The sequence below is a fragment of the Zootoca vivipara genome, chromosome 7 (assembly GCF_963506605.1).
Source record: "Zootoca vivipara chromosome 7, rZooViv1.1, whole genome shotgun sequence".
Taxonomy (NCBI): Eukaryota; Metazoa; Chordata; class Lepidosauria; order Squamata; family Lacertidae; genus Zootoca; species Zootoca vivipara.
In genome coordinates, this window is record NC_083282.1 from 18,596,143 (window position 1) to 18,623,645 (window position 27,503).

General features: G+C 44.5%; 1 protein-coding gene across 4 annotated transcripts; it reads right to left on the minus strand.

Moving 5' to 3' along the window:
• Window positions 1-5,835: 5,835 nt before the first annotated feature.
• On the minus strand, window positions 5,836-27,503 carry LOC118089247 (pancreatic alpha-amylase). Of its 4 annotated transcripts, XM_035123745.2 has the most exons (12): window positions 27,351-27,474; window positions 24,170-24,266; window positions 20,878-21,099; window positions 16,608-16,754; window positions 14,931-15,128; window positions 14,318-14,548; window positions 12,854-12,987; window positions 10,999-11,121; window positions 8,787-8,886; window positions 7,035-7,156; window positions 6,793-6,918; window positions 5,836-6,559 (listed from the first exon to the last, which is right to left on the minus strand). In XM_035123745.2, exons 2-12 carry the CDS (start codon window positions 24,254-24,256, stop codon window positions 6,370-6,372), a joined length of 1,680 nt encoding a protein of 559 aa, XP_034979636.2. In that variant the 5' UTR covers window positions 24,257-24,266; window positions 27,351-27,474; the 3' UTR covers window positions 5,836-6,369. The 4 variants fall into 4 exon arrangements, with proteins under 4 accessions (XP_034979636.2, XP_034979637.2, XP_034979638.2 ...); XM_035123746.2 differs by lacking the exon at window positions 24,170-24,266 and having other exon boundaries at window positions 27,351-27,503; XM_035123747.2 differs by lacking the exon at window positions 24,170-24,266 and having other exon boundaries at window positions 27,355-27,468.

The following is a 27,503-nucleotide window of genomic DNA, read 5'->3' on the forward strand; positions in this document are numbered from 1 at the left end:
CAAAGATTAAGAACTCTCTTCACTAGTGGCTAAACAGCTTCCTAGCAACATTTTATTTTATGACTTCATTGTTGCCTACTGATTCTTAGAAATACCGAGTTAAGAAAAAGGAAGGAACTTAGTTAAGCTAGTACTGTTAATATATCAACACAACAAGATAAGCATGTACTGAAAATATCTCAGGAACTTCAAAGCGGTAGTACTGAGAGTCACTGGCAACATTTTGTTATAAACCTGAGTTTATTAAGAAGACCTGAGATGTATGTCTGTGGTTCTCAAACTTCCCAGCCCCCTGCAGAGCATTGAAAATCACTTGGTGGACCACTTAATGATTTATCTGCCTGTTGCAGCAATTGCAATGAGTTGTGCTAGATGCTGAGTGATCTTTAATTATATTTCTAATGCTTCTTCCAAATTTTATATGTGTTTTGTACCTCATATCTTTATTTTATTTCAGTTTTAATTCCGTAGAATGCAGTAGAAACTACAATAATAAATAGAAAATGCAAGATAATAAATAAGAGAGGCAATCAAAATGCAATTAAAAAACAGTATTATTATTATTATTATTTAGAAAGCAGGACAGCTGTCCTGGAAAATGGAGACATTTGGAGGGTCTGTTCTTCACGGACACACCATGGGTCACCTGAATGCAGCTCACAGACCACTGATAGTCCATGGATCCCAGTTTGGAAACCCCTGATATAGATGATAAATTCAGGAATTATGTCCTGGAGAGCAAGGATAGTGAGAGGAAGGTCTCTCGGTATACTAGACAGATCCCATGGAGCAGATGACTTGCTCCAACAGATTTCTGACGCCAAACCTATATCCCAAACTCTGCCTCCTTCCCAAGGAGTGGAGAGACTTAAAGGGACAGCCCTCTATCCCAGAACCAAGCACTTGCTTGCCTCTGCTAGTTCAAACTGGGTTTATTGCCTGTGTGGGCAAGGGGAAGCAGGAGACCCCTGGTCAAGAGAGGTCTGGCCTCTGAAGAGGTTCAGAAAGGTCACATTCTCTTCTGGAGGCCACATGCAGAACCTCCAAGTGTCCCTATTTTCCAGGGAGAGTCCCAGATTTACAGAAGCCATCCTGATTTTTGATTTGATCCCAGAATGTCCCACTTAGGACGTCCCTATTTTTATTGGAGAAATGTTGGGAGAGTGTGGAGTTATGCAGCGCCCCGAGCCAAGGAGATAAGTAACTATACAACCTTTAAAAGACATTTGAAGGCAGTCCTGCATAGGGAAGTTGTGTAATGTTTATAATGTTTTATTATGTTTTTATATATGATGTAAGCCGTCCAGAGTGGATGTCAGTCAGGTGGGCGGGGTATAAATAATAAAATTGTTGTTGTCGTTGAATAGGACATCCCTGTTTTCATTGGAGAAATATTGGAGAGTATGCACATGCCAGGGCTGGGCAAGGCCAGCGACAAAAGTGGGTGGTTTATGTCAATTTTACCTCAGTACGGTAGGCTAGTTCGTACGCACACTCACACATCATTCAAGGGAAACAAAAGCAGAGTTCAAGAGCACAGTCCAGCTCTTTCAACATTCAAGGAGGGTATGAAATGAGGCCAGGGTAGCAGGGGGGTAGAAGGCGTGGCTTGGGGACAGCCTCTTGCAGCAAATGCAGAAGCCTTGGGCCTGAGGTTCTCCACCCCTTTTCTAGGGGATCACAGCTGGAGTCTGTAGCTCATGGGGGTTTAGTTCCAGTGCCCTCACAGCTTTTCTCATTGGCCTATCTGACCCGGCCACCCTGGCCCTCTGTGTCAATGTCCAGACCACTGCTCATTCTTTGGCTCAAGATGGTGTAGTGCAGGCACCCCCAAACTTCGGCCCTCCAGATGTTTTGGACTACAATTCCCATCATCCCTGACCACTGGTCCTCTTAGCTAGGGATCATGGGAGTTGTAGACCAAAACATCTGGAGGGCCGCATTTTTTGGATGCCTGGTGTAGTGGTTAGTGTCAGATTGGTACCTGAGAGACCAAGTTTTAAAGACCCACTTGAACCACAAAGCTCACCAGGTGGCCTTAGGCAAATCACAGGGCTGTTTTGAGGACAAATACTGCCTTGAGCTCCCTGTTGGAAAGGAAGAATACAATGAAGGAATGAATGAATGAATGAATGACAGTTAAGTGTAAGAAAAATGAAAGGGAAAGGAGGCTTTATAAGTACCATGGATCAGGGCCATTTGCCGGAATGTAATTGTTCCAGGATTGCTGAAGATTTTAAAACGGTCAGAGAATTTATCAGTAGAGAACTAGTTTTGCCACCACCTGTCTCCAAATTTTTTAAAAAAATTGGGACATGGTCTATGAAGAATTAAAGAAAATGCTCAAACATTTCCCAAAAGACCAGAGGCCTTCTTACTGGGCATAATGACAATAAACATCTCAAGAGAAAGCAAAAGAGTATTTCTTTATGCAACAACTGCGGCTAGAGTGTTAACTGCCAAATACTGGAAAGGGGATTTGACTCCAACTAAGGAAGAATGGCAAAAGAAAGTGTGTGAGTACGGTATTTCGAACTAGCCAAAATGACAAAAGCAGTAAGAAATCACTCGAGCTTAAGGATTAAAGAAGAATGGGATTGTTTAAAAAACTATTTGTGCAAACAGGGTTCCCCAATCAAAACTTGGATGTGCCTAGAGTAAATTTCACAAAATTACAAAATATGTAGAGGAGTTATTATATACTTATAAAGAGAAGGTTGATAGAATTTTGACACAGTACAAAAGAAAATGAAATAGAGAAGAAGCTGTTAAGAGGAAGAGGGAAGTCAAAAAATATTATTTAGAGTATGCATATATATATATATATATATATATATATATATATATATATATATATATATATATGAGAATAAAGTAGATGTGTATGTTAATGTAAAGGAAAAGTTGGTGTGTACCTGGAATTTTAAATTGCACTTTAAAAAGGAGAGAAATAGTTGTGCCACCAACTAGGCAAATCACAGGAGGTGCTGCAAATATGGTCAGAGCTATTGCCAATCCACACTCAAAGGCTGATTCCTTTAATTTAATCAGCTTTACAGTTCCTTGAAATAAGACAGCGTCAAAAATTAAGGTGGTCTTGCAACACCTGCTTTTGAAAAGTCGATCAATGAAACCATGAGCAAAAGCAAGGTTGGCTGTTGATATGCACCAAAGGAAAACAAGCTTTGATATTTGCACAGGTGCAAAGATTTGGGTGGTGAAGCAAAAACAAAAGCTCCCTGCAGCATGTGAACTGTGAGAACTGCTTTCTAAGGTGCTTGTGGTCACTAGGAGTCATCCAGAGCTAGGTTTCTCTTCATGAAATTGTAACCTGTAGCTGCTGCACAAATAAGCCCAAACAATGTAATAGGAGTCAGTGTGACCCTGCCTCCAAACATTAATCCGAATGGTTCATTTATCACGCTTAGGTGGGGAAGTTACTACTGTTTCCTACAGGGTGGAGTAGATCGCCAGCTTTGCCATGGGCAAAGCAATGAAGATTTCAAATTATGTACGATTGTGATGCATGACCCCTTAGTCATTCTGCTAGGACTCAGGGATCCAATCCCTTGTTTTTGTAGACACTCCTCCAGCAAACAGTTCTATGCAGGAATGGACTGCATTATTACACGACACATGGGACCTGCAGCAGCAAAGTGTTGCAGCACGAAGCACTGCTGGTCAGAGTTCCAGTGGTTCCATTCCACTTCCTTTTTTTTTTTTTAAAGAAATTTTTATTGATTTTATAAAACAAGACATACAATATAACACTGTCCCTTCGTTTTCCCTCCACCCACCGGTCCACTTCTGCCACCAGTAGGACCCGTGTGCTTTAAGAATCAAAGGGGTCCAATTATGAATTGAGTTCTGCTTCCCCCCTCCCTCCTCCCCCCATATCCCCCCCCCTGCCACTGAGAGAACAGGTAGGGAGGAGTTATGGGGATCTGCATCCCCCAACTCTTTCATAATCATATTAACAAACCTAAAAAAAAAGAAAAGACAAAAGAAAAAACAGAAAAAAAAGAAAAAATTGGGAAGAATTCAAACTTCCCAGTTCTTATTATTTTAACATCTTAATTGCGACTCCCTCGGTAGTCTTCCTCATGGTTTTCCAACAAAATCTAATTACTTGTGGCGAATTTTCCAACTCAGCTTCAAATCTTAATCTTATAATATTAACTCAATCCTCCTCCTTTTTCATGCTGTCCCCCCACAGGTCCCCTCCTGCCACAAGAGGAACCTGCAGGGCAACAGCACTTCCAAGGTTCCATTTTCTCCTCACCCATCTGGGCACCCCCTGCCACTGAGTGCCTCAGAATAAGGAGAGGAGGGTGGGCAGCTTTCTGCCTAAATACCTCACTTAACCTACAATAATTTACAATCACTTGAAAGTTCTTTCCCAACCATTCTTATACTCCCTTAAGGAAACATAACTTTTTTTCTCTTTCTTATTTGTATTCCATCTCCTCTCCCCAAGTCTTTTTCCCCCAATTGGTTCAGCGTTTCCATTATCAAGCCAAGATTTCGAAAACCGTCTTTCAGAGACCAAAACAATACCTTTTAACTAAAGTTTTTACCCCACACCCATTCTTTCCCAGATCCATCTCCAGACCTTTGCCCCCCTCTGCCCCTGTCCTTCCCATCCCACAAAAACCCCACTCCACATTTTAACCCCTCCAGGATCTTCAATTCCATTAGACTTTAAGTCTCTTTGTCTCTCATCTTCTTGTTCTGCTTGTTTTTCTCCCTTTTGGAGATCATATTTTGCTTCATCCCAAACAAATTTGTCATAGTCCAAGTCCTCTTCGAGTTGTTTCTTATCACCCACAGTCTCAGAGTTAATAATCTCCAAATTTGGATTAACCTCTAAGTCCTGGACTTGGACTTCAGTCTCAACTGGTGGTGAGTTGGGATGTTGCCGTTCCTTGTAAAAATCTTCCCATGACAGCAAGTAGTTCAGCACAGTCTCCTGGAAGGCTCGAGAAAGTTTTGTTTTCATACCTCTCGTAACCGCAGATAAACAGGGTGTAGGGAACAATGGGTACTGGAAAATTCCTTTCTCAGACGATCGACTCCATTTTGGCTGTTCTTTTTCTTAGTTCTTAACTCAGTCCCAAATCCATTCTTACTTCCAATTTAAATAATTCTTTAACAATTTCAAACAATCTTTCCTGTTCACAGCAGTGCAATCAATCCACCCAGTCTTTTGACAGTTTGACAGCTTTTGACAGCTGTCAAAACGCTCTTCACTTTAATACCACTGTACCTCAAGGGGTGCCGGACTCAGGGGCTGAGATGGTTCCAAAAAGTCTTTTTTCCCTCTCGGGTCCACAGTTTCAAATTCTTTTGTTATTCGGCTTAGGATTTTTTTTTCCAAACGCCTCCCAGTTTCCCATTAGGAAGAGACCGGCTTCCGTTTCTTTAAAGTCTCTCCTATTTTCCAATCAGCAAATTTAGGGTCCAAATCAAAGTTCCACTTACTTCTTTAGGAATCTTTAGTTTCAAATCGGAAGAATCCGCCGCTTGCCGGGTCAGGACTCGGAGCTTCGCTTCCCGGAGGTAAGATGTGGCCCAAAATGGCTCCCGCGGTTCAACCCCGCCGGCTCACGATCGCTCTATTGAGCTCTCGGGCGGCGGGGGATCCGCCAAACGGAGCGGCCGCTGGGCTCCTGAGTCATCGGAACTCTCGATCCGATGTTTTTACGGGGAGTCCGCTCGCTCTGCGGACTTCCCCCCCCCTCCGAGAAGCCAGGGACCTCGGCACGCGAAAGTCCCTGCGTCCTTCTCACCGCCGCGACGAACCGGAAGTCTCCATTCCACTTCCACCCACCCCAAAGTCCATCACTGCTCAAGGACGACTGAGCTCATTTAGTGTTTGTTGACTTGCATTTTTTAAATAAAAAAATCTGCACATCTTTGGGGTTTACTTATGCATACCTAAATATCTAAATATAAACAAAAAGAAGTCTTCTTAGTGCACACAAAATCCACATGAGATCAAAAGAAAAACAGCAAAGATCTGAAGAGCAAGGGGAAGCTTGTTTGGGGGACATAGAATGGCGGTGATGGAGAAAGGTGTTCTCTTCGTACTTTGTGAGTTTCCCAGAGGTATGTGGCTGGGTGATGCTAAGAACAAGATGACACACTAAGATGGCACACTGCTCTCATCCAGCAGGACTTACCTTTTTTGAAGGACGAATGAGATAGGAATTCTAAAATTAATCAGAAAAGAACCAAATAAGCTGAGCCACAAGTGACTTTTATTCATCTAGAGATAATTTATGAGGTTTTACATTTTACTTTAATTTAGCTTCATAAAGCTTAGTAGAACTAAGACTGAAAAACAAACAAAAAGAGATTCAGTGTGGATTACAGCTTGGCTTCGACATGAATCGCAATGAATGGATTTTCAGTTTGGCTGTGAAGTTGAAAATGAGCAGTGCCATTAGCAGCAACGCGGATTTGCATTCCAGTGCAGAGGTTGCCTTCCTTTCGTCCCGAAATAACATCACAATAAGTGCCAGGGGGGAGACCGGTTGGTAACGTTACCGACAAGGCGCTGTACAAAAGAAAACAAAAATAATAATTTTAATTTTTTAAATGCCATTTTACACACTCGGTTTATATGCTTCTGGTCACATTGTCATTCTGCACTTCTGGATCATTTGCTTCCCTGGGTGCACAAGCAGACATGCAAAAGACAGGCAGCAAAATTAATCTGCTATACAAATTTAGCAAATGACTTGCTACGCGTAATTTCTGAACGCCTTCATCTCCACATAAAAACATTACCTGTCATCATTATTAAACACAACGAATCCTTTGCCATCACGTCCAAATGCCACCTGGTTGTTGTCGTCATCCCACCACCTCGTAAGAGGTTGGCCGTACACTACATTTCGGAATGTCACCATGTTCCTGGAAATGAGACACAGCACAAGTCACTGGAATCCTAAACATCTGGAGAAGCAGGCTGTCTCCAGCTCAAGAAGGCTCCCGCAGGAACAGATAACACATCTGGCGGCTTCCATTACCTTATTTGATTCCAACGATGTTCGCAGACCCAGCCGTTACCGCAGGTGCCATTTGTGTTAATCGTAACAGGTTTAATAGATCCATCACTGTTGCTCGGTGGTCCAACCCAGTCATTTAGGTCCTAGTTATGGAAGATGACATTTAAAGTGATTAGACAACAAGAAATGACACTATAACATGCCGAATAAAATTTGCTGGCCATGAGTCTCAACATGCTGGTTGATGTACCTTAAACGAGACCAGGTCTGTCGTAAGTCATGGCAGCATGATAGACTAGATCAGGCATCCCCAAACTGTGGCCCTCCAGATGTTTTGGACTACAATTCCCATCTTCCCCGACCACTGGTCCTGTTAGCTAGGGATCATGGGAGTTGTAGGCCAAAACATCTGGAGGGCCGCAGTTTGGGGGTGCCTGGGCTAGATTATTGCCCAAATAAATAGTCATGGCCTCCATTTAGAACAGCGGTAGCTAATCTGTGTCCCTCCAGCTCTCAGCCCCAACCAGCGCGGGCAATAGTCAGGTAGGATGGGAGTTGTAGTTGGGCCATGTGACTTATGATAGACGTGGCCTGATTTACTTGATTATACTGGTGAACCTCATAGCAAGCAAAGGTTCTGAGACTGGACTACACTGATGTGCTAGTCTGTCAGGCTTGGTTCAGATGCAGGTCGGCACTCAAGATGCAGAGACAGGCAGGAAAGTTTGCTCTTTATTCAAGAAAACAACATACCAGGCAGCAATGCCTACAAACAGGACTGGCCCCTATGAAACTGTTGCCAGAACTGAAGGTCTTTGCCTTCTACTTCCCACTAAGTCTCTTCCTCAGCTGGATGTCTCCCCAGCAACCTTAAACTACGTCAGGGACCTTGGAGACAAGAGGGGAGGGGAGCTTGCTACAGTAGGAAAGGCAAGCTCTGCTTATTCAGCCTCTGGCTGCCCCTCCTCTGCTTCATGTCTTGAGTCTGCACTGCTTTCTGCACCTGGCTCTTCTCTCTCACTCAAACCTTTTGCTTCTTCAGCCTCCCACCATTCTGCCACCCTCTTTCACCCTCTGACCTGTCCTCAGTGTCCCACCACCACTCCCTAGGCCAGGCATCCCCAAACTTCAGCCCTCCAGATGTTTTGGACTACAATTCCCATCTTCCCCGACCACTGGTCCTGTTAGCTAGGGATCATGGGAGTTGTAGGCCAAAACATCTGGAGGGCCGCAGTTTGGGGATGCCTGCTCTAGGCTCTGAGCCTTCCTTCTCTGAGGCTTCCTTTAAGGTTCCCCGGCTGCCTCCCACCACTCCTCTTCGTCCTGCCAGTCCCTGACATAGCCCATCCTTGCACACTAGGTTTGATGGCCTGATACTTGTGAGGCACAGCCTTAGGCTAAATTTATTGTGGAAGCTCACCTAAGTCTATTTTGTGCATATGGGAGGGAGGAGGGCTTTGCAGTCAGTGACCTCGTCAAAAACACGAGTCCTGTTTAAATCTCACCAAAACTAATCAAGACAAAAGACTGCTATCCTATGACGGTTACCTGAAATAAAGTCCCATTGAATCCAGTAAATCTTACTTCTGGGTGTAGACATACACAGGATAACACTCCTAAGTTAGTAACAGCCAACTTAAAGCATAGATTTCAACGGTTGCTCTGGCTTTGGGGCCAAAAACCCTGTTTTCCAAGTGTCAATACTATCCCTTAAGACAGAACGCCCTTGATATGGAATTAACAAACAGCTGTTGCGAACCGGACTAAAGTTACCTTTCCATGCTGGATAACTCTTGGCCACCTGTAACTTGACATTATTCGTGTAAATCCGTAGGGGTGAGCAAGCATAAACCCAACTGCCATCTTATAGAGTCTGGAAAATGGATAAGAGGCACCTAGTTGCCAAAAGTGTACCAGAGTACAGTACAGAAAATAAGCAGGTCCAAGAATTTCATATTCTCTTCCAAAGCAACTCCTCACTCCCGATAGTACAGTTCTCAGGTGTCTTATATTCATACTGTGCATATTGCCAAGGAAACCTGAATTCTGCACTACGCTAATAATTCATTATAGGTAGTTTATGTACTAGTGCAGAAGCAGCCAACATGCTGCCCTCTAGACATTGATGGAGACCAGCTCCCATCAATAGCCAAGGATGTTAGATGCTAGCACCATCCAGAGGACATTCTGAGTCCTGCCACTTTCTCCAAATATGTGCATTTTTAAAACACTGAGTCAGGCCAGAAAAAATCTTCAGTAGGAAGATCATTCAAGCAGAGACTAGATACAGCACAGTAATGTTCCAATATATAGACAAATAATTACTTTGGATACATATAATGATATCTGGAATGACTTTATATGAGGTTACTGATAAAGAAATTAGTATTAGGATAATAAGACTATACACATTTTTACATATTAATGTAATGGAAAGTAATTGGATATTTTAATTTTCATTCACGTTTTCCTTTTTCTTCCCTTTTCAGTACTTTTTAAATAAATGAAATTCTTCTAATAAAATATATTTAAGTGATGTTTTAGATGCAATATGAAGTCGCGTATGGGACTACAGTCATACCTTAGATCCTGAACGCCTTGGTACTTGGACGTTTTGGCTCCCAAACGCTGCAAACGGGAAGTGAGTGTTCTTTGGAACTTGAATGTCCAATGGGGCTTTCACGGCTTCCAATTGGCTGCAAGAGCTTCCTGCAGCCAATCGGAAGCCGTGCTTCGGTTTCTGAACGTTTTGGAAGTCAAACAGACTTTTGGAACAGATTCCGTTCGACTTCCAAGGTACGACTGTACTGGCCCAAGACTGGATACGTGAGATGGGTAAGCGCATCGCCATCAAAAACATGCAGTTTGGATAGGACCATGTTGGCTGCTTGCAGTAGTGTATTTGAATGCTCGCTCGCAGTTAACCTTAGCCTCTAATTTTCAGTTCAACAATGGGATCTGCACAAATTCCACTTGCATGGGGGAAACCTCCAATCTGATCATACTACTCAGTATGTGAGATTGCAAAAGCAGGTGTGGGCAGGGAATGCCACCTTGCTTCTGATCTCCAGCTACCATTTCGTATGTGCGTACATCACAAATGTAGTCTAGGAATATAGGTGAGTGCTACTTTCCCCCTCCATTCCTATCCAAGTGTCAGGCTTCAGGGAATCTGATCCCTCCCACGGTGGCAGCCAAGAAACAGATAAAAAAAGGAAGAGTTCTTATCAAGTCTTTTATTCAAGATGCACAGTGAGAGACCTAGCAATGCCACCTCTCTTAGATAATGGCATTGCTCCGAGTAAAGTCCCACCCCCTCCATCTCTTCTAGTCTATGTCATCCCTGTGCTGGCTGATCTGTGCTTTCTGCCTCTGAGCTTTCTGTTCTACTTCTTTCAATGCTCGCCGAGACCTGGGAGAGGAGGTGTCAGAAATGCTTTCCAAAGACACTGAGTCTGTTAGCTGTCTCTCCCCTGGTGCTTCTTCTTCTTGCTGCTCTTCCAATATTTCCCAGCTTCTCCGCTCTGCAGCCTCTGAACTGTGACCTTCTTCAAACCACTATTCTAAATCTATACTGTCTCCCTCTTCTCTACGATGTGTAGGAGGAGGGGGGTGCAGTCTTCACCATTCCTCCTCAGACCAGTCCCTGACATCAAGTTCTGTTCCTTGGCAGCTCTTGAGATAAAATGGAGGCAACCTTCTGCTTTTCATGCTAGATCTCATCTTTCCTGGAGTTGCTATCACTGGGTACCCAGCAGACCAATAGGATTCCTTCTCTTTTGAACTGCTTTTGATGTAGGAGTGAGGGTTGCTTTATAAATCAGTTATAACCCTGTACATACCACCCTCCTATTCTTGATGAGATTTTGAACACATCTTTCTTGCCTTCGGTGACATAGGTGGGGAAACGGTCCATTTCAACATGCCTGGAAATTCAGACCTCAGGAAATAAACATATTTGCTCAATAACTCCAAAAGCCCTTACCTTGGGTTCCAGAAAGTAAGAATGGAGGCTCCCCCAGCTCCATGGCCCCTCTGGTTGTCGTGGTTATCTACAAAGACAATGGCTTTATCAGAAGGCATCAAACTCCAGTTTTCTCCCCAGCGCCTAAATTGTGAAGAAATAATCAAAACTTTATTTACAATTCACTTTGGTGCAAACTCTTATTTATTTACCAGTTATATATTTTTTTAACCCACTGCTCATTACGTTACACAATCTCTGAGGGGGTGACAGCCAAACTGAAACAAAAACCATTCCAGGCAGCTTAAGAGCAGGTAAAAGCACAGCTTTAAAAGTTTGGTGAAGATGAATCAACAAAGCCGAATGGCGGGAGGGAGGGAAGTCACAGCTCGGCAGAGCGAACTAAGAGAAGGAGATAAGAGAATTTGTATTTTCTTTTTTGTTTGTTTATGTGTTGTTTGTTTACATGGAAAATTGAATAAAAATTATTTTTAAAAAGGAAAAAAAAGTTTGGTAAAGATGATGATAACGATGATGATGATTAATTTGATTTATGTACTGCCTTTTATCAAAAGATAAAACTCATTTTACAGAGCATAATAATAATAATAATGCAAAAAGCATGATAATAGCATAATAAAAAAAGATCATAATAATGGTCTGATAATCCCCAGCTTTAACAGATTATTTAATGGCCATAGATTATTTAATGGCCAAAGGCCTTGGAAAAGAGGAATGGTTTGCTTGGCACCTCAAGACATGTAATGATGGTGCTAGGTGAGCTTCTCTGGGGAGAGCATTCCATAGTCGAGGAACCATCACAGAAAAAGCCCATTCTTATGTTCAGGGACAGTTTTCAGAAATAATTTTATTATTTCTTGTTCATGTCCTTGTTTCTCAAATCAATCCTTTTACATGATTTTGTATGTTTTGCTGTATTCTATACGTTGCAATTTGCTGTTATTTTACTGATTATAGATTAGTAATTCTTTACTGTAATAAGTGTAAACTGTTCAATTATTATTTGCTGATGTTTAATTTTACTGTTTACTATTGGATTCTAATGGATTGTTGACTACTGCTTTATTTGATAGAAGTTGTTTATTTTAAAGTTATCGTGACTTTTTATATAGGATCTGATTGCTACTATTAATGTTTGATGTTTTATTATTATTTCTGTGTGTGTTGGAAGCCGCCCAGAGTGGTTGGGGAAAACCTAGCCAGATGGGCAGGCTATAAATAAATTATTATCATCATCGTCATCACCATCACCCTCTGGACCTCTCAGGGAGGGGAACATCAAGAAGGGCCTTAGATGACAAGCACAGGGTCTAGGTTGGTTCATTTGGAGAGAAGTGGTTCTTAAGTTATTTAGGTCCTGAACTGCATAAGACTTTATAGGTCAACACCAGCACTGGCAGCCAGTAAAGCCAGGTCAGGATTCAGGTTATAAAAGCACCCAGAATCTGTCATAAAATGGGTAATAAAATACTCAGAATTGCAGTGGCAGCTAATGCTCCATAACCTCTTGGGCAAATGGACCAAAATGCCAAAAGTGTTGGATCCATTTGGGTTTCCAGGGGGAAGAAATTCCAGTCAGGGAACCAATACACATTTTTGCAAACTAAAAAAAGGAGGCGAGGGGGAGGACTAATCCTGTCCTTCCAATTATAGGCTGAAAAGCACACCTGTGGAGTTTCATATACAAACCCCACTCCTGCTATAGGCCATGATTGTATTATTACGCTGGAAATGGGGGTGGGGCAGAACATCTGCAGGGTTTGGCTTGCATCTGCATGCAGGGGGGGGAGGGTCCCTCTGCACCCTACCCTCGTGCATGAGTCCCTGGGCATGGATTGAGTCTAAAGGAAATTACTTTAAATTTGCCATCTTTTCTCCGTTCCATTTGCGGAGGACTGTCCCGAGTTCTGCGCCATATTTAAACTCAGTCACCCGGCCGTTTCTGAAGTATTCAAAGCTCCGGACCGCTTCACCGCCCAAGTCAATTACCTGGAAAATGCCGTGGGAAGACACAGAGAAAAAGGATACATGGTATTGATTTCAGTTTGCTGCAGAAACCAACATCACCGAGAGAAGGAATAGTCGGCGAGCTGAACTAAGACATAAATATCTTGTGGTACGTACTGTTGTTACATCTAGTGGTATCAATTTCGACTTATCTCCAATATGACCAGAAAAATAGTTTTGGCTATTATGGCCATTACCTTATGGAGCTGGTTTCCTCTGGGCTCTAGCATTTTACACTTTTGAAGCAAGGCACTAGTGTGAACAATGGAAATAAACCAGAACGTGAAGCAGCTGACCTGAAGCACTTTTAAGTCCCGCCAATCGCAATGCACTAGAATTAACGGTTCTTACAAAGGGCTCCACATGGAACAGCAAACGCCTTCCCAACCCAATATTTGCACTAACAGCATTTGTGCCCAAGTGTATCAGTTCTTCCATTCTTTTAAGCAATGTCTGAGGGTTGATTTGGAGAAAATAATTGCCTTGTTGGGTAAGACCAAAGTTCCAAGAGGTCTAGCATTCTGTTCCGAACAGCAGATGCCCATGTATCTGGCATTCGGAGCATACAAGTTAGACTTCCAGCAAAAAGTTGCATTGTGGAGTGCTTCCTGTCCACCTGTCAGAGCCTGGTTGAATGAGGAGGAGAGCTGGGAGCCATCAGCCCAAGAGCCCTCCAGGGAACAGAAAGCATGATGTTGGGGACCGTGCTGAGGAGGGCTGCACTGAGGAGGAATGATGAAAGCCTCCCCCTCCCCCTCCCCTGCTCCGGATCCAGATCCTGAATCTTCCCAGGAGCAGGAGAACAGTATAGATTTGGAACAGTGGTTTGCAGAGGGGCCTAGTTCAGAAGGCAGTAGCTGGAAAATACTGGATGGGGAACAGCTAGGAGAAGAAACACTGGAAGAAGAGGGTTAACAGATTCACAGTCTCTGGACAGCATTCCTCTGCTCAGCCCAAGGTCAAGAAGAGCTCAGAAAGTGGCAGAACAGAAAGCACAGAGGGTACAAGCTCAGAGTACAAGATGTATGAGTGGCATAGGGATGGAATAATAAATAATAATAAATTTAAATGGAAGGGGGTGTGATCCTTAATTGGGAGCACCGCCATTTCTAGGAGATGTGTTCTTTGTTCTCTCGCTGTGATTATTAAAGTTTCTAACTGGTAAGACGTTCCTTTCTTTGATCTTCCTATCTACTGCCACGGGGGGAGGAAGCCGATTCTCCGAAGCCTGACACATAAGCAAGTAAGGCGTGCAGAGCAGTTTGAACACTGGAAAGTGCTAGACAAAATGCTGAGAATCCCTGTTACTTACCTCCTGATAGACGAAAGGCCGCGAACCTTTGGCAAACCACCGTGTGTTGAGGTCATGTGCTTTGCTTAAAATAGCAGCGATGTCCTCAGGCCACATGTGCTTGGAAGCATCGATTCGGAACCCTGCTACACCAATATCAATCAGGTGGTTGAGGTAGTCGGCCATTTTTGAACGCACGTCATCCCTCCTTTGCGTGAGGTCGACGAGACCAGATAGGCGACAGTTGCGAACCTGTGGGGGGGGGGGGAAACCACCATCGGTTCAGCAGCCAAAGCATAAACAAACAATCCCAAAGTACTTGTGACAGCTTCCCAACACCCACCCTGAACAAAAGCTCTTGGGATCTTCCTACCCCACCAATTTATTCATCCATTTAAAGAACAAAAACACATTTGGAACACAATTTCAAACCCAAGACCCAATAAGATCCCGAGAAGGAAATAAATGGTATTGGTAGGACCTTAGCAATATTGTAAGAGGGGAAGCTGGAGTCTTCCAGGTGCCAGTGGACTCCAACTCCCATCATGCCATATTGCTGAGGCTGATGGGAGATGAAGTCCAACAGCATCCTAAGACAGCCAGGGATATCAGGTATCAATAGTGTAAAGCTTACCTGAACAGGATCACTGTAATTCTCTATATCGCCACTGGGTGTTTTGCATATCTTGTCATTGAAATCAAAGCTAGAGTATGGAACAGCTGGGAAATCTCGGGTCCCTGCATTGAAATAACTGCCACAAGTCCCCCGGTTCCCAGAGCCAGCCCCAGAGCCACACATATGGTTGATTACAGTGTCCACATAGATGTGCACCTGCAGAAGAGACAAGCGGCAGAGTTGCATGGTGGTTAGTGAACCACTTATTTTCAGTAATCAGTTTTAGCTTCTTCTAGCCCCTCCAGTGCAAGCTGGATTTCGAAAGGGCAGAGGAACCAGAGACCAAATAGCAAACATGCGCTGGATTATGGAGAAAGCTAGAGAGTTCCAGAAAAACGTCTACTTCTGCTTCATTGACTATGCAAAAGCCTTCGACTGTGTCGACCACAGCAAACTATGGCAAGTTCTTAAAGAAATGGGAGTGCCTGATCACCTCATCTGTCTCCTGAGAAATCTCTATGTGGGACAAGAAGCTACAGTTAGAACTGGATATGGAACAACTGATTGGTTCAAAATTGGGAAAGGAGTACGACAAGGTTGTATATTGTCTCCCTGCTTATTTAACTTATATGCAGAATTCATCATGCGAAAGGCTGGACTAGATGAATCCCAAGCCGGAATTAAGATTGCCGGAAGAAATATCAACAACCTCAGATATGCAGATGACACAACCTTGATGGCAGAAAGCGAGGAGGAATTAAAGAACCTTTTAATGAGGGTGAAAGAGGAGAGCGCAAAATATGGTCTGAAGCTCAACATCAAAAAAACCAAGATCATGGCCACTGGTCCCATCACCTGGCAAATAGAAGGGGAAGAAATGGAGGCAGTGAGAGATTTTACTTTCTTGGGCTCCTTGATCACTGCAGATGGTGACAGCAGTCACGAAATTAAAAGACGCCTGCTTCTTGGGAGAAAAGCAATGACAAACCTAGACAGCATCTTAAAAAGCAGAGACATCACTTTGCCGACAAAGGTCCGTATAGTTAAAGCTATGGTTTTCCCAGTAGTGATGTATGGAAGTGAGAGCTGGACCATAAAGAAGGCTGATCGTCGAAGAATTGATGCTTTTGAATTATGGTGCTGGAGGAGACTCTTGAGAGTCCCATGGACTGCTAGAAGATCAAACCTATCCATTCTTAAGGAAATCAGCCCTGAGTGCTCCCTGGAAGGACAGATCGTGAAGCTGAGGCTCCAATACTTTGGCCACCTCATGAGAAGAGAAGAATCCTTGGAAAAGACCCTGTTGTTGGGAAAGATTGAGGGCACTAGGAGAAGGGGACGACAGAGGACAAGATGGTTGGACAGTGTTCTCGAAGCTACGAACATGAGTTTGACCAAACTGCGGGAGGCAGTGCAAGACAGGAGTGCCTGGCGTGCTATGGTCCATGGGGTCACGAAGAGTCGGACACGACTAAACGACAACAGCCCCTCTCTATGTCTGTTCAGGTTTCTAGTCCTAAGCGTTCAAGGTGTAGCCTTCCCAATCTTCCAGCTTGGGAAGGCTTCCCATTATGTTTGTCTCAGAATTTTGCAGTCTTACCATTTTAATCGATTGTTGGTTTATTCTGCTCTTCGGCGTTCTTTGGGTTGAAAAGCAGGATTGTCAAAAATAAAAAGCCACTGAAAGCCACTTACTCCGACATTGTTGCACCTGGCCACCATGTCTCTAAATTCATTTTCATTTCCAGAACGTGAACATAACTTGTAACTGATTGGTTGATATCTTTCCCACCACGGCCTCCAGGGACTCGTGACGACAAGGTTTTCATTTGGAGGAGAAACCTATATAATTAAAAAATGTAGTGAGTGAGTAGGAGATAAAAACGTAACTGAACTCTTCCTATCAGTCTGATGTTTGAAGGTTGATAGACCCCTTTTAAATCATAGTTTAAACTAAAGAATGTGACGGATGTGACAATAAATATAGCAGGGCAAACATTAGTAATTATGTTAAGGGTGGTTAGTTTTGGTAGATGGGTGTGTGTATATATATACAGTGGTGCCTCGCTAGACGAAATTAATTCGTTCCACGGGTCAATTCGTGTAACAAATTTTTCGTCTAGCGAGTCACGGTTTCCCATAGGAATGCATTGAAACTTAATCAATGCGTTCCTATGGGCTCTGGGGGACTGGCAGCGGCGGCGGAGCTTGCGCTGCCACTGCCAGTCCCCGAGCCGAAGCGCGAGGAACACAGCGGTGATGGGACGGGGCTTGAGAAGCCTCGTCCTCTCCCCGCTGTGTGACAGGCGGCGGCGGGGGAACGGAGGAAAGATCCTGCACTTTTCCCCCACCCCGCCTGCGCTTCGGCTTCCGAGCCGAGCCGAATCGGCAGCGGGCGCTTCCTTGGCGAAGGCAAGTGGGCAGACAGCCCGCCTGCTTGCCTTCGCCGAGGAAGCGCCATCCCATGGCAGCGGTGCACGGCGAGGCGGCGGGGGGAAGCACTTCTCTCCCCCGTCGCCTTGCCGCGCACCGCCAGCATGGGACGGGGCTTCGGAGAAGGTCTCTGAAGCCCCGTCCCATGCCGGCTGTGCGCAGCGGTGCGGTGGCTCTGGGGGACGGAGCCCAAGTGCAGCGGGCGCTGCTTGCCCCCGCCTGTCTTCCCTGAGCCAAGGGGAAGACAGGCAGGAGCAGCCACCGCACTGCCGCGTTTCGGCTCCGTCCCCCCTGGCAAAGGAAGATCAGCTGTCAGCTTCCCGCGCTGCAAGCTGATCTTCCTTTGCCGCTTTCTATGGCCGCGCTTCGCAAGACAAAGTGGCGGTCATAGAAAACTTTGTAGTCTTGTGAATGCCTCGTGCAACGCAAAACTCTTTCGTCTAGCGAGTTTTTCGTTGTGCGAGGCATTCGTAAAGCGAGGCACCACTGTGTGTATATACACAGTATATATACATGGGGTTTATAATGCCCGCTCCAAGATAATTTCTGTAGCATCACACACCCTGCATCCCTTACTCATACACTTTTATTACCTTCAAGTATTCTCTTAACTGCTGCACCACATAGCTATCCCGAATGTTTTTCGCCATATGAGTTCATTTCAAACCCCAATACCTTGGCTACATAGTATTTTATGTAATCCAGAAGTGGCCCATGGAAAAGTTCTGTAAAGCTCACTGGAATAATGTTCCAACTTTTCTTCACATCTGAAGCTGGGAAGTCAGGAGGCCAGGCCTCAACTTCCACTATCTGGGCACCATGGGCCATAATGTTCTCTCTCTAGTGTCTGACTGCCATATTTCAGATAGATGGGAAGCATGAAAAATGGCTTCCCAAGCGGAAAAAAAAAAGTATCATATGATATGGGAAGAAAGTGGGATTTTGCAAGATAATAAGCATTCCACAATCCAACTGCACAAACTCAGATATTAGTATTGGATGCAGGGATTCATGAGGTATGTTCTGGTTTGGCCTTAGGACAGGCATAGGCAAACTCGGCCCTCCAGAGGTTTTGGGACTACAACTCCCATCATCCCTGACCACTGGTCCTGTTAGCTAGGGATGATGGGAGTTGTAGTCCCAAAACATCTGGAGGTCCGAGCTTGCCTATGCCTGCCTTAGGAGGTATGTTCTGGTATGGCCTCAGCTTTACTTTCAAAAGCTAATTTCTAGCTCTTGTGATTGCAAAGGCAGTTTTAAAGGCATGCCTGCAATATCTTAGAAGTCGTGATGGGAGAGGATTTGCTGAGTGGGATTTCCAGTTCTTAGGGCACAGTTTCAGTTGCCTGCCTAGCTCTTTTACCATTTATTCTGCAGAACCAGAATAAATGAGTAAAAGGATTTCTACATTGATAGATGATAGATAGATAGATAGATAGATAGATAGATAGATATTCATTCATTCCATTTTATAGCAGCAGTTCTCCAAGAAGTTTGCAGTGGTATAGAACAGGCATCCCCAAACTTCGGCCCTCCAGATGTTTTGGACTACAATTCCCATCTTCCCCGACCACTGGTCCTGTTAGCTAGGGATCATGGGACTTGTAGGCCAAAACATCTGGAGGGCCGCAGTTTGGGGATGCCTGGTATAGAAGCATAGCTGCCAAGTTTTCCCTTTTCTCGCGAGGAAGCCATTCAGCATAAGGGGAAATCCCTTTAAAAAAGGGATAACTTGGCAGCTATGTATAGAAGGCTCTCCAACCTCCACAGCAATTTGATCCTCAGAACAACCCTGTGAAGTAGGACAGGGATCTGACTGGTCAGCCCCGGTGAACTTGATGCCTGATTCCCACATGCTAGCTCTTAAATACGTGTCAAGTGTCTCAATTTGAAAAACATAACCTGGTCCAGCCTTTAATGAGACACTTTGTGTTACTATCTCAGTACAGAACATTCACAAACCTAGCTCCTAAAGTTCATTGACTGGGACTTCTTTTTCTAAACTCTATTAATATTTAACCTAGTGCAAATCCTTAATAAATGGTATTCTGGCAAATGGAGGGCAAGTTCACACAATCACCTGCTGGGAATTGTTGCTTTATAGTGGACAGAGCAGGCAAATACACTCCTCCCCACTAGGCATATTATGGTACCTCGTAAGTCAGTCGCCCCATGACTAGGTCTACAGGTGGGGAAGACCGATTTGTGTGATTCTTCCCCTCTGTACGGGGGAAGAAAAATATTACATTAAATCCAACAGTGGAGGTAGAAGATAGCCTTCCTAGGCATGAATTTGTCAAACTACACACTACATGTTATGTGAAGAAAGACGTCCTTTCGTCTGACCTGAACCTTCAAACATGGCCCCAGGTTCTAGTATTTCTAACATTCATTGGATGGCCGCAAGTTCTATTACAGTGGAACCTCGGTTTATGAACACCTCGGTTTACGAATTTTCGGTTTACGAACGCCGCGGACCCATCTGGAACGGATTAATTCACTTTCCATTACTTTCAATGGGAAAGTTCGCTTCAGTTTATGAACACTTCAGTTTACGAACAGACTTCCGGAACCAATTGTGTTCATAAACCGAGATACCACGCTTCAGTTTATGAACAGACTTCCAGAACCAATTACACCCATGTTTTGGGTTAAATACGCTCAGGTTGAGTACTCTGCGGACCCGTCGGGAACAGATTAATCCACTTTCCATTACTTTCAATGGGAAATTTCACTTCAGTTTATGAACGCTTCAGTTTAAGTACTCCGCGGACCCTCTGGAACAGATTAATCCACTTTCCATTACTTTCAATGGGAAAGTTCCCTTCAGTTTATGAACACTTCAGTTTACGAACAGACTTCCGGAACCAATTGTGTTCATAAACCGAGATACCACGCTTCAGTTTATGAACAGACTTCCAGAACCAATTACACCCATGTTTTGGGTTAAATACGCTCAGGTTGAGTACTCTGCGGACCCGTCGGGAACAGATTACTCCACTTTCCATTACTTTCAATGGGAAATTTCACTTCAGTTTATGAACGCTTCAGTTTAAGTACTCCGCGGACCCTCTGGAACAGATTAATCCACTTTCCATTACTTTCAATGGGAAAGTTCCCTTCAGTTTATGAACACTTCAGTTTACGAACAGACTTCCGGAACCAATTGTGTTCATAAACCGAGATACCACTGTATTACGATAGAAGAGAAAACCTTCTCCCTATTCGCTTTCTCCAAATCAGGCATCATTTTATCCAGCTCTGTCACATCCTCCTTTGTTCTAAGCGAAGAATTTCCAGCACAGTAGCCATTTGAGACGCCATTTTCCTCAACCTTTTCCAGCTCCACAATATCCTTTGGGAGGTGAGGCCTAGACAAACGTGGGTTTATCAGTGGACCATCCATCTCATACATGCATGGTGAGAAGACTATGAGTGTATTAACTGGGTGCTATGAACTGGATGGTAGTAACTTCATCCAGAATCTACCAGATAGTTATTTTGCCTTCAGCAAACAAGAGAGAGTACTAACCTGGACACCCGCAAATCCATTTGGGGCCAAGTAACGTTCACATTCAAGAGCAATGTCAATCCAGCGCCATTCAAAGAGGTGGACAATAGATGTCCTTACAGGCTTCGGATTGGTCTTGTATTGGGTCCAACAAAGTCCAAAGGCCGCCAGAAGAAGAAGAAACAGGTTCTTCATGTTGTCCTTGACACTCGGCGACATCCTTCTCAACAGCCTTCTGCACTTCTGAAGGGAGGGCAAAGCACAGTTTAACAATTGCACCCTGACACCCCACCTTGTTTGTAGCATGTAGTTTTAAAGCACAGAAAACTGTGGCACAGGCTGCTACCAATAATATAAATGTCAGTGGAGTGAAAGAGACAATCTTTGTTGGTCAACATGTTGGACAAGTTCAGAAATCTATAGTGAGTCTCTGCATTCAGTCCCAATCACAGACCTTCCAAGTGTCCCTATTTTCCAGGGGCAGTTCTGGATTTACAGAAGCCGTCCTGGTTTCTGATTTGATCCTGGAATGTCCTGCTATTGTCACTATTTTCATCGGAGAAATGTCGGAGGGTATTGAGTTATGCGACCTCTGAGCTAAGCAGATAAATAACTATGCAACCTTTAGAAGACACCTGAAGGCAGCCCTGTATAGGGAAGTTTTTTAATGTTTAATGTTTTATTATGTTTCTATATATGCTGGGGCAACCCACTCAGATGGATGGGGTATAAATAATAAAAGTAATATTACAGTGGATGCACGGGTTGCGAACGTGATCCGTGCGGGAGGCACGTTCGTAACCCGCAGCGTTTGCAACCCGCAGCACTGCGCCTGCGCACGCGTGGGTCGCGATTCGGCACTTCTGCGTATGCACAAAGCGTGAATTAGTGTTTCTGCGCATGTGTGAGTGCCGAAACCCGGAAGTAACCCGTTCCGGTACTTCCGGGTTCGGCGCGGGACACAACCTGAAAGGATATAACCTGAAGCAGATGCAACATGAGATATGACTGTATTATGGAATAGGACGTCACTGTTTTCAGTGGAGAAATGTCGGAGGGTATGCCATCACACACAGAGACTGTGATAAACCCAGATTTCATCAGGATTAGGGTCATACCAAATTGAAGCATGGAGAATGTGCCTTCACCTCAGCATTCATGAACTTAAGAGTCTAGAATAAGGGAAGGTCTGTCAACCACAGAAGGGCAAAAACCCCATATGCAATACCCACTCTAGCTCATGTTTCTTCAGAATAATAATTTTAGACATCCTGAATTTTGTCTCAGGCCAGGGCATGAGATGAGAGTTTCACCTGGCTTAAATTTGCTGTTGCAAAGATCCTCGTTTTAAATTCTGTATTTTAGCTATCAAGTTTTGAATATGTTATTATCTCACACTGAGCCCCGAGAGAGAGAATGGTTTTGCATGTTGCTGCAGGCACTGCTTTTTCGGCACAGGAATGTGACTCGTTTAAGCACATTAAATCATAATGAATATAAATCCATTCCACTGCTCAGGCATCGTATCAAACCGGAAACGGCACAACGCTGCTAAATTGAGGTGGTGTGCATGTGGGCACCTACATCCAACCCTCCCCGATTCCTAATCCAATGATCTGACCTATGTTTTAAGCATTCACTTTTGCCAAAGTTCCCTAGGTGATATTGAATAGCACAGCTTCCATTTCCCCTAACTGAGCTTGCTTAATCAAAGAAAAGAACTTGTCAAACAAATTCCAGTTAAAGCTTTGCCCAATCCCAGCTGCCAGACCCAACGAGAGCTCTTTGCAAAGCTCTCAGCACGTTAGCAACACTTTAAACTGGATTTAACGTTTTAAATTTAAAACCAATTTTTAAAAAACAAAACAAAAAACAAAACAAAAAAACCTCGAGCTGTTAGAAAGCCCAGATGTAACACAGTGCAAGTTGGCGTTAGAATACCTTAGTTACTCTGGCAACAAAACAAATCAGAGAATTGACAGGTGTGACTGCTGAAGGCTGAGATTACAAACTATGATGAGGAGGAACATCTTTTCTTTCCACTTTTGGTGTTCATTTAGGATCCCGGATCTATTTAGCAGAAATGTTCATTAAAAGATAATCCTGCTTTTTTCTTGGATTTTTCCATCAAAAGTCAAACTGTAGAGCCATGACATGGGCGGGGGCCTAAATCTTCCCCTCCTTGATAGCAGTGACAAAGTGGCGCCATCATCAGGTCACTGCGGGTACTGGCTATCTAGGGAAGGGACCAAATTATGAGTTCAACTTGCCGTAGTGAAGCAGAGCTCTAAGCACTACACACACCTGCTCTATCTGTGGCACAGTTCTGTAGCAGACCAACCTTTCACTGAGGTATTTTCTTTTTTGGGGGGGAGAACATCTAAGCCCATAAAAACAGACTCAGTGCCATATGAATAGGCAAAGGTCCAGGTTCTGTTTGTAGCAGAGGTCCCCACTATGCCTCATACTAAGCAAGCCCTTTGGCTTATTCCCACATATATAATGGTATAAGCGAAGCAGTCTCCCTAAACAGGGTCAGTCCGGGATTTGAATCTACGGTATGTTTGGTGTTCTATTATGTTTTTATATGTGCTAGAAGCCGACCGCAGTGGCTGGGGCAACCCAACCAGATGGGTGGGATATAAATAAAATTGTTGTTGTTGTTGTCTCTTTCAAAACAAGAGTCATGCCCTCTAGTGCAGTGGTTCCCAGTTAGCTAAGTATTGCAGACCCCTTGTTTTTCAAAAGCCAAGCTATGGGCCCCCTGCTTTTGAAAAGAAAAAAAGTTACAACTCCATGGTAGCTTTTGTTATGTGAATGGTGCCACAGACCCACTGGGAGGTTACCACCAACTGGGAAGGCTACTAGTCCAGCTGAAGGCCTACCAACCTCTGCTGCGTACCAAAAGACTGAAAAGGTCTTTTGTTATCTTCATCACTCTGCTCTGTGCCAATATACCAGGCTGTAACCTTTCCCTTCCCTTTGTCTTACAATAATATACATGCTTAAAACAGCCTTAAAAACATAATTCTGTTAATGTATGCAGTGGGAAGAAGTCAGTCCTATTTCACGCTCTATTCCATGTGCCTGGGTAGCTCAGTTGGTTACAGCGGGGTGCTGATAACGCCGGGGTTGCAGGTTCGATTCCTGTACAGGACAGTTTCATAGTCCTGCATTGACCCCGATGATCCTCGGGGTCACTCCCAACTCTACGATTCTATTATTTTATGTTGCTCAAGAAACCTTTAAAATGATCCCACCCTACCGCATATCACCTCTGTAGATTGGAAAGCATACAAATTGGTTGAAATACCTCGGGGAAAAGGGTGCGCGGTCTTTTCACCAAATGCAGCCAAGTCACTCCTCGCAACGCAGGCGGAGGTCGCTTGCACTCCAGCATTCATAGCAAGCTGCCAGGAAGCGGATTTTGCAACAGTGACTTTTAGGCAGCAAGTCCATGAAGATCCCCCCGCCCCCGCCACACACACCACAACTCTGAAACGCAGGGGGTTGGACTAGATGCCTCGCGTGGTCCCCTCCAACTTTACAATTCTATTATTCTATGTTCTAGGCTGTGGAAATATTATTCCTGCTCACATAAACTGCAAGGAAACCGAGGCGCTCCTCCATTCATCCTAATCCTCAGACGGATAATAATAATTATTATTTTATCATTTTTTATTTATAGGAAGAGAGAAGGTGGCTGATTTCTGACTGGGCAAGTGGTTGGAAGAAGGGCTGCTTCACCTACAGTCAGGGGCTGCATAAGGTTTTGCTCTTCAATGGCATCCTGAGACTGATGGGCAGAATCTCTCAGAACCACATGGATTGAGTGGCAGGCGGGCTCTGATGACTCTGAATCCATGCCTGAGCCAATCAGAGGGACTGAAAGGAGGAGCCTGAAAGTTCTGAACACCAAGATTCCAACCCAGCAGAATGCAAAGAGAGCCTTTCAAAATACATTTTTTAAAAAAGCATTGAACACCCACCAATCAGCTGTTTTGCAGGGAAGAGAACAGAATCCAGTTCTCTGTTCCAAACAAGTCAGTGGGACACCAGTTTTCCAGAACCGGAAATGCATGCACAGGAACAGTTACTGCATGTGGTGTTTCCCATTCAGCCACAGATGCACACCCAGAAATCTCTCTCTGTGTGCATGTATGTTGGAAGGGAAGGGGAGAGAAAATGATAATTCTTACACTGCACTTTATTTTTTGCGGAGCAATCTCCTCGCTGTTGCTTCAGCTACAAAGGAGAATGAATGAACTTCTGTGTGCCAATGTGCTCTTTTGGAGCACATTGCTTCGTTGCGCAGTGTGCCAGCCGACAATGTGCAGGTTTGCCAGGCGCAGTTGCAAACCAGCTGTCGCCGCATTTTGCAGCCGCAGCTAGAAACACAACTGCTTGGAACGAGCAAAACTGACGCTGCCCCATTTCAATACGGAAATCGAGTTTGGGAACGGCGGCAGACCTGGCTGAATAGCGACAAAACAGCCGCCCATGAACTGTTTAATGAGCTCAGGCTCTCACTAAATGTGAGCCAGCATAGCGGAGGAATTAATTTCCTGTAAGATTAGGATGCTTTGCCTGCTTTCCCATGGGGAAAATTGAACCCGTTTGCTGAATTATGCGGAATGAGGATATCATTATGTAAGAGAGTACATTTCAGGCTATTTGTGCATCGGAAGTGACTTTTGGAGAGAGCCTTGCAAGTAAACCCAGGAAAGTTACTGGCCTCCACAAATGATATTAGCTTGTCTATCCACTCATGGACTCTCCTTCCTTGGAGGTTTCCAAGCAGCATTTGGATGACCATCTGTCAGGGATGCTTTAGTTGACATTACCTGCTTAGTGAAGGGTGCTGAGATATTAACACAGAAGTTTCTAGGGCTATCAACTGTGGCCAAAACTATGTTAGGCAAGGTACATCTCCAAGCCAGCAGCCTGCATCCCCAAATGGCTGTGGAAAATGCTGATACCTCCCTAATCTCACCTTGTTGCAATGGACACTCATTATGCAAAGTTAGGGATGCTTAAGGGTCCAAATATATAGGAATTACATGCACACAGTTTGTTCCCAGGCCGTCTGGTACTTGACAGAATTTGCAATGGAGTGCTAGTATTTCTAACTGTTTTATATATAGACAAACGCCTGGGACGCAAGTGGCGCTGTGGGTTAAACCACAGAGCCTAGGGCTTGCCGATCAGAAGGTCAGCGGTTCGAATCCCCGCGACGGGGTCAGCTCCCGTTGCTCAGTCCCAGCTCCTGCCAACCTAGCAGTTCGAAAGCACCTCAAAGTGCAAGTAGATAAATAGGTACTGCTCTGGCGGGAAGGTAAACGGCGTTACCGTGTGCTGCTCTGGTTCGCCAGAAGCGGCTTTGTCATGCTGGCCACATGACCTGGAAGCTGTACGCCGGCTCCCTCGGCTAATAATGCGAGATGAACGCCGCAACCCCAGAGTCGGTCATGACTGGACCTAATGGTCAGGGGCTCCTTTACCTATTAGACAAACAGGAAGATGTCTCTGTCTCTATACCAAATGCATCCATCTTGGACGGGAGGATATAAGACTTGGGGGGAGGTGGAAATAACATTGCTGCAATGCAAATGCCCTACCTTTCCAGAGCTGCCATTGGCCATAGAAAGTGGGCAGGACATATACTGGATTTTCTTCCAGATCAGGGATGGTGAACTGATGCTCTCCAAATAGGACTCCAAGTCCCATCAGCCCCTGCCAACATGGGCAATGCTAAGAATCCATGGGAGTGAATTAGGCCAGCAAAATCTGGGAGATTCAAAACTTCTAGATTACACATGGTTTGGCTCTTATTTTTGTGTTTGCTGGAAAGTAAGGAAGCAGCAGCTAGTATATCTGAGTCTGGTAATACTTTCTTGGAATGAGCACAGAAATATGGACAGAGCTGCCTAACCCATCGCTATCATCATCAAACCTTACTGGTCCAGCGCTTTATGAAAAAATCTGGGAGTCCCCGCCCTGCTAAACCCTTTGCAAATCTGGTAGCAATCCTGGCGCATGCCTAGTTAGAAATAGGCTCTACAAAATCCATGAAAGTTGCATTATGGTTCGAAGAGAATCATAGAACTGTAGAGTTTGAAGGAACCCCCCGGGGGCATCTAGTCCAACCCCATGCAATGCAGGAATTAACCAATGCAGCCACTCTCTGAGCCAGTTAAAGGATTCGGGTGAATCCTATTTGCACTTAATTTCAGGGGGCCACGAACAATCACACTAAAACTCTTCTTTTGTTTTTAATCTGGATTTTTAAGGCGCACAGAACCTAAACGCAGGACTGCCAAAACCGAGATTTAAAAAAAAAAAATTATTGCAACTATCTCAATTGCTGCGTCACTTTTCGACTGGTGCAACCTCTCCCGAGAAGGAAAGGGTTTTATTTGGCGTTTTCCTGCAGGCAGCCTCCCTCCCCGGATTAGCAGAGAACAATCCCATTGAATGCATTGCAGGTCGCATACCTACGCGCTCGGTGGCTTAATACACGGCACGGCTCCCCTCGCGGCTCCCCTAAACGCTCCCACCTTTGCAATGCACGGCTCGGAGTAAGAGGGGACGGCAGCCAATCATTGGAAAGGGAGCAAACGACGTCCCGCCTCTGCAACCGGCTATTT